Here is a 14,556-nt window from a genome sequence, read left to right as displayed (position 1 = left end):
ATTTATCAACGGAGGTACCCGGTCGGGGTGCTAGGAGATCCGTTACAATAGGGCTGCTAAGATGTGAGATGTACATACCTCCCCGGCTGTAGGTTTCAGTTCCCCGGCCAACATCAGTACAGACGTGGTTTTCCCCGCTCCATTGGGCCCCAGCAATCCCAGAACTTCACCTGTAGAAAGGAGGGTTCGTCTCAATGTATCAGTGCAGGCAAAAATCTCTCCTGGTCTCCAGACTAATGTCTTCCAGTGGTTCATTAGCTGCAGACTCCAGACTGATCCACTGCCTGCACTGATACATTGTAACAAAATATCAGCACAACAAAGACTGGTGCTGCTGAACTCCCAGACTATAGATGTAGCAAACCTTCAGCTGTGAGAAGTATCAGATCTATCCAGATCTAAGTTTTCTGGATGCAAATAATAAAGTTTCCGTTCACTGACAGTAAACAGAAACCTTGAGGAACTTCGAGACCAAGTAGATCAGACTTGATTACTTGTGATCACGTCTGCTGCACTGACAGAGAGTGGCATGTACCAGTGTGTCAGTAGTCACCGACCACTCGCAGCCTGCCGAGGACACACCCTTTTTCACGCAGAAGGAGACGTGTCTGGCGGCGGCTTTCTTCATTCTTTTCTTGCAGGTAAAACTTCCCGCTTTCTCCTTGAACTCCTTGCGCAGACTGTCCACGATGATGGTCGGCTTCTGGAAACACAAGAATCACAGGAAGAATTGACAGGATGTTTTTTTTTTGTTTTTTTGCTGGGTTTTCATGAAGTTACTGCACATTCTGATGGAAAAGAGAAGATTACGTATATCATGTACATCACTGCTATAATGCATTGTGGTTGGTACAGTTATAGGGGCACTGTCACTGTTATAGGGCACTGTTGTTGATACTGATATCGGGGCACTGTCACTGTTATAGGGCACTGTGGTTGGTACTGTTATGAGGGCACTGTCACTGTTATAGGGCACTGTGGTTGGTACTGTTATGAGGGCACTGTCACTGTTAGAGGGCACTGATGTTGATACTGATATCGGGGCACTGTCACTGTTATAGGGCACTGTGGTTGGTACTGTTATGGAGGCACTGTCACTGTTATAGGGCACTGTGGTTAAATGAATGAATAACTTATATAGCGCTACAATTGCAGACTGAATCGCCTCAAGGCGCTTTTGCAGCCATTGACCACCTGTGCCTTCAGAAGAGGTAGGTCTTGAGCTTCTTCCTGAAGGCCAGATGTTTTTCTTCTAAACGGATCTTCGCGGGTAGACTGTTCCATAGCCGGGGTCCTTGGACTGCGAACCTTCGTTCGCCTTTTGATTTGTAACGGGTCTTAGGGATAAGGAGGAGGTTCTGGTTAGCTGACCGGAGGGAGCGACCTGGGGTGTAGTGCTTTATTTTGTCGCAGAGGTATTGGTGGGGCTTTCCCTTGGGTACATTTGTGGGTGAGGCAGAGGGTCTTAAATGTGATCCGATCCTTCACGGGTAGCCAATGAAGGGTCCTCAGGGTGATAGATTCCCAGGTTTTTCTTCCCGTTATCAGTCTGGCGGCTGTGTTCTGGACGACTTGTAGACGTGAGGTTTGAGATTTTGGAAGTCCTAGGTAGAGGGAGTTTGCGTAGTCAAGTCGGGAATTGATGGTTGTTCCAACTACTGCTGCTGCGTCTCCTTCAGAAATGAAAGAGATGAGTCTACGCAGCAGGCGAAGGAGATGGTGGGATCCGCTGACTACTGATCCTATTTGTGCATCCATTGTCATGTCTGAGTCAAAGATGACTCCGAGGCTTTTGGCTTTGGTGCTGGGAGTGATAGTTTGTCCGAAGATAGTGGGTGGCGTACACATCGTACTATGGTTTTTGTTTCGGTTTGCATGGAAGAAGAGGAGTTCTGTTTTAGAACCGTTGAGTTTGAGGGAGCTCTCAGTCATCCAATCATCGATTAATGAGAGGCAGATTTCCAGGGCATGATATTGGTCTTTTTTGTTGGTGATGCGCAAGTAAAGTTGAGTATCATCAGCGTAGGAGTGATAGAGCAGGTCCTGGTTGCTGATGATTTTGAGGAGTGGTCGGAAGTAGATGTTGAAGAGCACGGGCGACAGGGGTGATCCTTGATGGACTCCGCATGTGATTTTACGTGCTTCTGAGATGAAAGCTCCCATTTCACTTTCTGGGATCGGTTCTCCAGGAAGAATGCAAACCAAGGAAGGTCCGAGTCTGCGACTCCGGCTACTTCTGTAAGACGAGTAAGCAGGGTTTGATGATCTACTGTATCGAAAGCTGCGCGGAGATCCAGCAGCACCAGGAGACATGATTCTCCTTCATCTGCTGCTTCGAGGGCATCATCCCAGATTTTGAGGAGCGCCGTTTCTGTCCCATGGCGAGGACGGAAACCAGATTGAAGTGGGTCCAAAAGATTGTGGGTGTCCAGATGGGATTGTAGCTGTTGTACTACTGCTTTCTCGATAATCTTAGAGATGGTGTTGAGACTTGTGACCGGTCTGCGATAATTTAGGTCTTTGGGGTCGTCGTTGGGTTTCTTTAGAAGAGGTTTGATGATGCCTTGCTTGAGGGAGATCGGGACTATTCCTTCTTGAATGACTGATTTATGAGGTGTGTTATGGTAGGAGCCAGAATGTCGGTGCATTCTTTCAGAAGTTTTGTGGGAATAATGTCGTTTGGGGATCTGCTGTCTCGAAGGCTTCTGATTGATGGTTTTAGTGTTATCGATGGTGGTTGGGACCAGGGTAAATCTCGGTGATTTTTTGTCTTCTTGCCTTACCCGGATGGGGTTGCTTGTTATGTTCTGTTGAATTGTTTCTCGAATGTTTACGATTTTGTCAAGGAAAAAGTCGGATAACTCATTACAGAATTCTTGTGTTTCATTTGCTGGAGGCTCTAGACAGGTAGGGTTCATAGTCTGGGTTGGTACTGTTATGGGGGCACTGTTATAGGGCACTGTTGTTGATACTGATATCGGGGCACTGTCACTGTTATAGGGCACTGTTGTTGATACTGCTATAGGGCCACTGTCACCGTTATAGGGCACTGTGGTTGGTACTGTTATAGGGCCACTGTCACCGTTATAGGGCACTGTGGTTGGTACTGTTATGAGGGCACTGTCACCGTTATAGGGCACTGTGGTTGGTACTGTTATGAGGGCACTGTCACTGCTATAATGTACTGTTGTTGATACTGAAATCGGGGCACTGTCACTGTTATAGGGCACTGTGGTTGGTACTGTTATGGGGGCACTGTCACTGTTATAGTGCACTGTTGATACTGATATCGGGGCACTGTCACTGTTAGAGGGCACTGTTGTTGATACTGCTATAGGGCCACTGTGGTTGGTACTGTTATGGGGGCACTGTCATTGTTATAGTGCACTGTTGTTGATACTGCTATAGGGGTATTGTCACTGTTATAGGGCATTGTGGTTGGTACTGTTATGAGGGCACTGTCACTGTTATAGTGCACTGTTGTTGATACTGATATCGGGGCTTTGTGTCACCGCCAGTTCTGTGAGAAGGTCTGGCAGACGTCCTTCTTTACCTCTTGCATGATGTTCTTTGTTTTGGTTTCACTTTGTCATCTCCTTTCCTTCTGCCAGCTGTCACCTATTTAGACTAATCCTCTTTCCTTTATATTCCCTCCCATACTGCCTCACTTTCCGGTTTATACTACTTCCTGGATGAAGTGTTCACTGCTGGAGGCTGCTGCTGTTGTTTACTAAGTGTTTTCATGTATTGTGTTTCCTTTCCGGCTTGATTCTAGGCGACCCTGACTCCTTCCGTATTAAGTGCAGGGAGCCGGTGGTCATGTCCCCTCACTATTATAGGGATTTCAGGTGTCACACAGTCTAGGTACGTAGGCATGCAATCGTCTACCATTGAGACCCTTGCATGGGAATAGCAGTCAGGGAGAGCTCTTAGGGTTTTATAGGGCTCACCTATATGCTCCTTAGTTTAGGATCAAGCCAGTCGGACGTTTATTCATAAGTTCCAGCTATCTGCAACATCATCCGTGACACTTTGTCACTGTTATGGGGCACTGTGGTTGGTACTGTTATGTGGGCACTGTCACTGTTATAGTGCACTGTTGTTGATACTGATATCGGGGCACTGTCACTGTTATGAGGGCACTGTGGTTCGTACTGTTATAGGGACACTGTCATTGTTATAGTGCACTGTGGTTGGTACTGTTATGGGGGCACGGTCACTTTTATAGTGCACTGTTGTTGATACTGTTATAGGGCACTGTGGTTGATACTGCTATAGGGGCATGTTCACTTATAGTGCACTGTGGTTGGTACAGTTATGGGGCACTGTCACTGTTATAGTGCACAGTGGTTGGTACTGTTATGGGGACACTGTCACTGTCATAGGGCATTGTGGTTGAAACTGTTATGGGGACACTGTCACTGTTAAAAATCACTGCTCACGCATTGCACCCGTGCGGAATTCTTGCCCGTGTGAATGGGGCCTTATGGGGGCACTGTCACTGTTATAGGGCACTGTGGTTGGTACTGTTATGGGGGCACTGTCACTTTTATAGTGCACTGTTGTTGATACTGCTGTAGGGGCACTGTCACTGTTATAGGGCACTGTGGTTGGTACAGTTATAGGAACACTGTCATTGTTATAGGGGCACTGTGGTTGATACTGTTATGGGGGCACTGTCACTGTTATAGTGCACCATTGTTCATACTGTTATGGGGACACTGTCACTGTTATAGGGCACTGTGGTCAGTACTGTTATGGGGGCACTGTCACTTTTATAGTGCACTGTTGTTGATACTGCTATAGGGGCACTGTCACTGTTATAGTGCACTGTGGTTGGTACAGTTATAGGGGCACTGTCACTGTTATAGGGCACTGTGGTTGATACTGCTATAGGGGCACTGTCACTATTATAGGGGTTGATACTGCTATAGGGGCACTGTCACTGTTATAGGGCACTGTGGTTGGTACAGTTATAGGGGCACTGTCACTGTTATAGGGCACTGTGGTTGATACTGCTATAGGGGCACTGTCACTGTTATAGGGGTTGATACTGCTATAGGGGCACTGTCACTGTTATAGTGCACTGGTGTTGATACGGTTATGGGTGCACTGTCACTGTTATAGGGCACTGTGGTTGGTACTGTTGTGGGGGGACTGTCACTGTTATAGTGCACTGTTGTTGATACTTTATAGGGGCACTGTCACTGTTATAGGGCACAGTCGTTGATACTGCTATAGGGGCACTGTCACTGTTATAGGGGTTGATACTGCTATAGGGGCACTGTCACTGTTATAGTGCACTGTGGTTGGTACTGTTATGGGGGCACTGTCACTGTTATAGTGCACTGTTGTTGAAACTGATATGGGGGCACTGTCACTGTTATAGTGCACTGTTGTTGATACTGTTATAGGACCACTGTCATTGTTATAGTGCACTGTTGTTGATACTGCTATAGGGGCATTGTCACTGTTATAGGGCATTGTGGTTGGTACTGTTATGAGGGCACTGTCACTGTTAGAGGGCACTGTTGTTGATACTGCTATAGGGGCATTGTCACTGTTATAGGGCATTGTGGTTGGTACTGTTATGAGGGCACTGTCACTGTTATAGTGCACTGTTGTTGATACTGATATCGGGGCTTTGTGTCACCGCCAGTTCTGTGAGAAGGTCTGGCAGATGTCCTTCTCTTGCATGATGTTCTTTGTTTTGGTTTCACTTTGTCATCTCCTTTCCTTCTGCCAGCTGTCACCTATTTAGACTAATCCTCTTCCTTTATATTCCCTCCCATACTGCCTCACTTTCCGGTTTATACTACTTCCTGCATGAAGTGTTCACTGCTGGAGGCTGCTGCTGTTGTTTACTCTGATAAGTGTTTTCATGTATTGTGTTTCCTTGCTGGCTTGATTCTAGGCGACCCTGACTCCTTCCGTATTAAGTGCAGGGAGCCGGTGGTCATGTCCCCTCACTATTATAGGGTTTTCAGGTGTCACACAGTCTAGGTACGTGGTCATGCAATCGTCTACCATTGAGACCCTTGCATGGGCATAGCAGTCAGGGAGAGCACTTAGGGTTTTATAGGGCTCACCTATATGCTCCTTAGTTTGGGATCAAGCCAGTCGGACGTTTATTCATAAGTTCCAGCTATCTGCAACATCATCCGTGACACTTTGTCACTGTTATGGGGCACTGTGGTTGGTACTGTTATGTGGGCACTGTCACTGTTATAGTGCACTGTTGTTGATACTGATATCGGGGCACTGTCACTGTTATGAGGGCACTGTGGTTCGTACTGTTATAGGGACACTGTCACTGTTATGAGGGCACTGTGGTTGGTACTGTTATAAAAGCACTGTCATTGTTATAGTGCACTGTGGTTGATACTGCTATAGGGGCATGTTCACTTATAGGGCACTGTGGTTGATACTGCTATAGGGGCATGCTCACTTATAGTGCACTGTGGTTGGTACAGTTATGGGGCACTGTCACTGTTATAGTGCACAGTGGTTGGTACTGTTATGGGGACACTGTCACTGTCATAGGGCATTGTGGTTGAAACTGTTATGGGGACACTGTCACTGTTAAAAATCACCGCTCACGCATTGCACCAGTGCGGAATTCTCGCCCGTGTGAATGGGGCCTTATGGGGACACTGTCACTGTTATAGGACACTGTGGTTGGTACTGTTATGGGGGCACTGTCACTTTTATAGTGCACTGTTGTTGATACTGCTGTAGGGGCACTGTCACTGTTATAGGGCACTGTGGTTGGTACAGTTATAGGGCCACTGTCACTGTTATAGGGGCACTGTGGTTGATACTGTTATGGGGGCACTGTCACTGTTATAGTGCACCATTGTTCATACTGTTATGGGGACACTGTCACTGTTATAGGGCACTGTGGTCGGTACTGTTATGGGGGCACTGTCACTGTTATAGTGCACTGTGGTTGGTACAGTTATAGGGGCACTGTCACTGTTATAGGGCACTGTGGTTGATACTGCTATAGGGGCACTGTTATAGGGGTTGATACTGCTATAGGGGCACTGTCACTGTTATAGTGCACTGGTGTTGATACGGTTATAGGGGCACTGCGGTTGGTACGGTTATGGGGCACTTTCACTGTTATAGGGCACTGTGGTTGGTACTGTTGTGGGGGGACTGTCACTGTTATAGTGCACTGTTGTTTATACTTTATAGGGGCACTGTCACTGTTATAGGGCACAGTGGTTGATACTGCTATAGGGGCACTGTCACTGTTATAGGGGTTGATACTGCTATAGGGGCACTGTCATTGTTATAGTGCACTGTGGTTGGTACTGTTATGGGGCACTGTCACTGTTATAGGGCACTGTGGTTAATACTGTTATGGGAACATTGTCACTGTTATAGGGCACTGTGGTTGGTACTGTTATGAGGGCACTGTGGTTGGTACTGTTATAGTGCACTGTGGTTGGTACTGTTATAGGGGCACTATCACTTGTATAGTGCACTGTTGTTGATACTGTTATGGTGACACTGTCACTGTTATAGGGTACTGTGGTTGGTACTGTTATGGGGGCACTGTCACTGTTATAAAGCACGGTGGTTTGTACAGTTATGGGGTACTGTTTTAGTACACTAGTGTTGATACCGTTATAGGGGCACTGTCACTGTTATAGGGCACTGTGGTTGATACTATTATGAGGACACTGTCACTGTTATAGGGGCACTGTCACTGTTATAGTGCACTGTTGTTGATACTATTATGGGCCCCTGTCAATGTTTTAAGGCACTGCGGTTGATACTGTTATAGGGCACTGTGGTTGACACTGGTATGGGGCATTATTTTGGCCAGAATGGATCTTGTAAGAAAAAACACGTATGACCTGCTAATATGGCAGCTCAATCAACCCACATGTATGATTGTGGGGCCACCCACAGTCCCGGGGCCACACCTCAGGCCCTGTGAAGCAGCAGGGTGCCATCAGTGATTCTGATACTAACTTCCTCCACATTTGTTGTGTCCTTCCAGGTTTTAACCCTTTCCCTCTCGGCGAGGACTTCCTCGTCAGCGTCCTCCAGCTCTTCTGGATTTGGTTTACATTCATGTTTTCTTTGAGAAAACCTAAAATAATGAAAATGTGTGTCATTTCACAAGTGTTTGACATGCAGCCTCTAGCCATGTAGTCTGCTATTATCACAGGTGTATAACATCCAGCCTCTAGCCATGCAGTCTAGCATTACCACAGTGTATAACATCCAGCCTCTAGCCATGCAGTATACCATTACCACAGTGTATAACATGCAGCCTCTAGCCATGCAATCTACCATTACCACAGTGTATAACATCCAGCCTCTAGCCGTGCAGTCTACCATTACCACAGTGTATAACATCCAGCCTCTAGCCATGCAGTCTACCATTACCACAGTGTATAACATCCAGCCTCTAGCCGTGCAGTCTACCATTACCACAGTGTATAACATCCAGCCTCTAACCATGCAGTCTGCCATTACCACAGTATATAACATCCAGCCTCTAGCCATGCAGTCTACCATTACCACAGTGTATAACATCCAGCCTCTAGCCATGCAGTCTACCATTACCACAGTGTATCACATCCAGCCTCTAGCCGTGCAGTCTACCATTACCGCAGTGTATAACATCCAGCCTCTAGCCGTGCAGTCTACCATTACCACAGGTGTATAACATCCAGCCTCTAGCCATGCAGTCTACCATTACCACAGTGTATAACATCCAGCCTCTAGCCGTGCAGTCTACCATTACCACAGTGTATAACATCCAGCCTCTAGCCATGCAGTCTACCATTACCACAGGTGTATAACATCCAGCCTCTAGCCATGTAGTCTGCTATTATCACAGGTGTATAGCATCCAGCCTCTAGCCATGCAGTCTACCATTACCACAGTGTATAACATCCAGCCTCTAGCCGTGCAGTCTACCATTACCACAGTGTATAACATCCAGCCTCTAGCCATGCAGTCTACCATTACTACAGGTGTATAACATCCAGCCTCTAGCCATGCAGTCTACCATTACCACAGTGTATAACATCCAGCCTCTAGCCATGCAGTCTACCATTACCACAGTGTATAACATCCAGCCTCTAGCCATGCAGCCTACCATTACCACAGTGTATAACATCCAGCCTCTAGCCATGCAGTCTACCATTATCACAGTGTATAACATTCAGCCTCTAGCCGTGCAGTCTACTATTACTACAGGTGTATAACATCCAGCCTCTAGCCATGCAGTCTACCATTACCACAGTGTATAACATCCAGCCTCTAGCCATGCAGTCTACCATTACTACAGTGTATAACATCCAGCCTCTTGCCATGCAGTCTACCATTACCACAGTGTATAACATCCAGCCTCTAGCCGTGCAGTCTACCATTACCACAGTGTATCACATCCTGTAGGAGGAGCTGTGTTTCTGCCTCTGTGCTGCACTATGTGAGAGGATTGAGAGCCTGACATCGTGTGCTGGGGGATACGCTGCCCTTTCCCCAGGGGGTGGCGTGTTCTCCCAGTATGGATCCTCGAGCCCCTGACTGCTGCCGTTTATCTACATGTGCCGGCAGCCATAGTGGAACCCCGCGTGCGGCAGGAAGACCCCCTGAAACTGGAGACTTACCTCCTGTTTCTCCAGCATCAAGAAACAGCGGCAATGTGACATCGGCGGCCAGTGAAAAGCCTCAGAGAACCCCGGAGCGTGCGGCTGCAAAGCCGCAGGGAGCAGATGACAGCCCCGCTCAGACTGCGGGCAGGAGAGGAGCAGCAACCAGGAGCAGCAGAGATCCACTACAGGAATCCCTGTGTGACTCCGCAATGCACCGGGCAGGGTCAGGAGAGGTCCTGGGAGGAAAACAAGCCTAGGATCCTCTCTGAGCTCCTCTTCAGAGCAGATAACTCTGCACCTGGGAAATCTGGATGGAAAATAAAGGCCCGCTGCTGAACAGGCGGCGGGTGAACAGAGAGCAGAACCGGTGGGTCAGGTTGCTGAACAAGCAGCCTGCGAAGTCTCTGGACCAATAAAAGCTGCAGGGATGGAGCCTGGAACCCCAAAGGGTGAGGTATGTGAAGCTAGGAGTAGTGTTTCTGTGCCTCAGCCCAGAAGGGGTGCTTCAGGTGTAACTAGCAGTGACTTAGCTTCTGGTGTTGTTGCTGGTGTTTCTGGTTCTTCTCCTGGTATCTCCTCTGGTGTACCAGCTGGAGAGGCCAGGAGACTGTTTAATTGGGTGTCATGGGCCCCACTGAAACCCCCTCATTATACTCATCAAGGGTGGCATATTTTTTAAACCAGTATGAGGAGGTAAAGAAGCAATTAAAATGACTTAAATTGGAGTATAATAATGTGAAAGTTCAGGACAACATGTTACCAAGAAGTAAAAGAGCGGTCCTCTCCTCCAGGCTGGAGAAGATGGAGGAGGAGATTGCGACTTTGGAGGAAAAGAGGGCCTCTATAGTGAAAAATGGAGGGCTGTTTATTGAAAAATTCTAAAATGACTGTCGGTTTGAAAGCGTGTCTGGCTCCAGTCCATTAGGGCTGCGGTCTGGAAGCCAGAGGAAGGGGAAGGAGTTGGCGGTTGAATCAGAGGTGGACTCATTACCGGGTGGACAAGGGAACCCCTCTGAACCAGTTATGTCATCCTCTGGGGATGAAGGGAGGTCTGGGGGGAGACTAATGGTGGAGATCAGGCAGCTGGAATCCCCGGCGGGCAAATTGTATTTCGGTGACGAGGAGGTCCCGGAGGACGAGGTGGTAAGAGAAAAAAAAAAAGAAGATCATAAAAGAAGAAGTATTATGTTTTGTGCCTTCTGAACCCATTGCTGAGCCCAGCCCGGTTCCTGTAGTGGAATCAGGCCAAAAAGCACGGGAGAATGAATCTGACATGGTGGCAGAAGGTGTCCCCCTTTCCTGCAGTGGAAGGGAGAACACAGGAGCAGATAGGGTTAAAACCCCTAACAGTGCTGCGGACAAGGTGAAGGATGGAATGGCTGCGGACAAGGCTCAGGAAAAGACAGTTGAAAGGGCCAGAGCAAAATCTGGAAGGTTTATAAAGAAACCAGTAAAGAAACCATCAAAGTCTGTGGAGGTTGCAGAATCTTCAGGGACTGTGCGGGCTGCAGAGAGGGTGAGGGGTGTGGGGGAGAAGAAGTCCTCCGCAGTTCCTGAAAAGGGGGGCCCTTCAAACCCTGCCCCCAATGACGCCAGTTCTTCTCTAGGGAACCTGACCAGTCTGAGGGGAGTGAAGAGCGCTAAGATTGTAAGCAAGGTAAAAGATGTTGCGAGTGGTAACTTAGGAGGAGACGCAAATGAGAGTATGAATGAGAGTATGAATGAGGACATTGTTACAAATAAGGATGTAAATAGTGAAATGAATGGCGAGGCAAATGAAGATATAACTGGTGAGAGTATGAATGAGGAATTGGCAGCTGCTTATGCAGCAGATACGGAAGTCGAGGAGGAAGAGGCTGAGGAAGAGGCTGACGGGAGGAGGCAGGTTGCAAGGGAAGCAGGGGATTGTGTAAGTCCAAATAGGAGATCATATGCTAGTGTGGCTGCAGGTGACTCTTTTCCCAGGGAATCAGGTAATGGTAACTTGCAACGGCGCCTCTTGGAGGCTTTGAGGAAGGGGAAAGAGACGTCCATGCAGGTGGAGGGTGAATCGGTTAACCTGTCTTTTTGGACAGAGAGACATGGTCTGAGAACCTTGCGAGAGGAAAGAGACCGTTTGGTCTCTCCCTACATCCGGGGGGAGCCGTAGGAATGTGGCCCGTTGGAGGAGTGAAGAAGCAACGCCTTCTAGGAAAGACGTTGTGGAGCTTCTCCTGGGGATGGGCTTTGTGGCAAATGACATCTTTGCCCTAATCCATCCCTACGGCACCAAGAGTTTCGATGTTAGTTTTGTTAGACCAGAGGGGCTTGAGCTCTTCTGGTCTAAATATGAACTGGCAAAGAACACCTCGGCCTGGCGGGGATTTTCTGTCCAGGCTATAACCCGCCAGACGATGGTCAAGAAAGTGACGGTCTTAATCTGTAACGAATCACTTTCTAGTGTGGACATTATGACATGGTTCAGTCGTTATGGCGAGGTTGGACAATTCCCCGCCAAAGTTTTGGATGATCACGGCATCAGTGGCGTTGCAAGGGGGGTGCGGGGGGTGCGGACCGCACCGGGTGACACCAGCAGGGCCGGGATTTACGAGTCATTTGTATTGCCGTCCTCAGGAGAGGGAAAGATGTGTCTTGGATTCGAACCCACGACCTTCTGTCAGCGATGCGATGCAGCCTCTTCCCGCCCTGTATGTCCATATATGGAGTCAGTGCTTGTGTATTCTAATTTAGCCTGTATTTCAGAAAGGGAAAGAGAGCTGGGTGTGTTTGGGCAGCTGTCATGTCTATAGATGTAGCAGAGCTGTGTTTGCTGGGCAGCTGTCATATATAGAGATATAGTAGAGCTGAGTGTATAGCAATACTTAGAGATATATAGATGTAGCAGAGCTGGGTGTGCTGGGGCAGCTGTCAAGTGTATAGCTGTAGCAGAGCTGGGTGTGTTTGGGCAGCTGTCATGTGCATAGATGTAGCAGAGCTGGGTTTGCTGGTGCAGCTGTCATATATAGAGATATAGTAGCGATATAGCACTTTTTTTTTGGGGGGGGGGGGGAGAGGCACTTGATACTGCCACTTTTGGGGGGGTGGCACTATGACAGCTGTCCCAGCACACTCAGCCTGCTATATCTCTATATATGATAGCTGCCCCAGCACACCCAGCTCTGCTACATATAATACACATGACAGCTGCACCAGCACACTCAGCTCTACTATATCTCTATATATGACAGCTGCCCCAGCAAACCCAGCTCTGCTACATCTATACACATGACAGCTGCCCCAGCACACTCAGCTCTGCTATATCTCTATATATCTATCTACTGTATAGCAATACTTAGAGATATATAGATGTAGCAGAGCTGGGTGTGCTAGGGCAGCTATCATATATAGAGATATAGCAGAGCTGATTGTGCTGGGACAGCTGTCATATAGACATATAGCAGTGCTGGGTGTGTTGGGGCAGCTGTCATGTGTATAGATGTACACAGCCAGCTATAACAGTAGAAGTCTCATATTTTTTCAGTTATTAGCAAGGCAGCTCTTATGGCTGTGAGGTTAAGTGCTTTGCCTCTGATACAGAAGGTCGTGGGTTCGAATCCCAGCAGAAACTTTTCTGAAATGCAAGCACTGACTCCAAATATGGACATACAGGGCGGGACACAGGAAGAGGCTGCATCGCATCGCTGACATGGAGGTAAGTATATTATTTTTTTAATACCCGACTGTTACTGCCATGGGGGGAGCGGGAGGCACTTGAGCGGGAGGCACATGGGGGGAGGGGGGTTGGCACCTGATACTGGCACATGGGGGGGAGGGGGGTTGGCACCTGATACTGGCACATGGGGGGAGGGGGGTTAGCACCTGATACTGGCACATGGGGGGAGGGGGGTTAGCACCTGATACTGGCACATGGGGGGGCGGGAGATGGCACTATGATACTGGGACATGGGGGGGAAGAGAGAGGCACTTGATACTGGCACATGGGGGGGTTTGGCACTATGATACTGGCATATGGGAGGTGGGAAGGAGAGAGGCACTTGATACTGGCACATTGGGGGGTAGAGATGGCACTATGATACTGGCACATGGGGGGATGGAGAGAGGCACTTGATACTGGCACATGGGGGGGAGAGAGGCACTTGATGCTGGCACTTTTTTGGGGGGGGGGGGGATGGCATGGCACTATGATACTGGCACATGGGGGGAGAGAGGCACTTGATACTGGCACTTTTTGGGGGGAGGAGAGAGGCACTTGATACTGGCACTTTTGGGGGGGGGAGATGGCATGGCACTATGATACTGGCACATGGGGGGGTAGAGAGAGGCACTTGATACTGGCACTTTTGGGGGGAGATGGCATGGCACTATGATACTGGGACATGGGGGTGGGAGGAGAGAGGCACTTGATACTGGCACTTTTGAGGGGGGGGGGAGATGGCATGGCACTATGATACTGGCACATGTGGGGGGGGGAGGCACTTGATACTGGCACTTTTGGGGGGGAGATGGCACTATGATACTGGGACATGGGGGTGGAGGAGAGAGGCACTTGATACTGGCACTTTGTGGGGGTTTGGCACTTGATACTGGCACATGGGTGGGTTTGGCACTATGATACTGGCACATGGGGGGAGAGAGGCACTATGATATTGGGACATGGGGGGGGGAGAAAGGCACTTGATACTGGCACTTTTTTTTGGGGGGGAGGAGATGGCACTATGATACTGGGACATGGGGGGGAAGAGAGAGGCACTTGATACTGGCACATGGGGGGGTTTGGCACTATGATACTGGCACATGGGAGGTGGGAAGGAGAGAGGCACTTCATACTGGCACATTTGTGTGGGTAGATGGCACTATGATACTGGGACATGTGGGGGGGAGGAGAGAGGCACTTGATACTGGCACATGATGGGGAGGCATCTATGGGGACACT

At 48.6% G+C, this 14,556-nt stretch overlaps 1 protein-coding gene across 2 annotated transcripts in view; it reads right to left on the bottom strand.

The window, feature by feature from the left end:
- LOC121004805 (ABC-type organic anion transporter ABCA8-like) overlaps positions 1-14,556 on the bottom strand; it is a 525,268-nt gene that overhangs the window by 5,686 nt on the left and 505,026 nt on the right. For both annotated transcript variants that reach the window (XM_040437168.1, XM_040437167.1), the window contains exons 29-31: positions 7,987-8,107; positions 583-703; positions 79-170 (exon numbers count right to left, since the gene is read on the bottom strand). In XM_040437168.1, coding sequence (XP_040293102.1) covers positions 79-170; positions 583-703; positions 7,987-8,107 — 334 coding nt within the window. The remainder of the gene's footprint in view (positions 1-78; positions 171-582; positions 704-7,986; positions 8,108-14,556) is intronic.

The sequence above is a fragment of the Bufo bufo genome, chromosome 6 (assembly GCF_905171765.1).
Source record: "Bufo bufo chromosome 6, aBufBuf1.1, whole genome shotgun sequence".
In the NCBI taxonomy this organism is placed as follows: Eukaryota; Metazoa; Chordata; class Amphibia; order Anura; family Bufonidae; genus Bufo; species Bufo bufo.
Note: the sequence above shows the minus strand (reverse complement) of the source record. Positions and strands in the feature narration are given on the sequence as shown.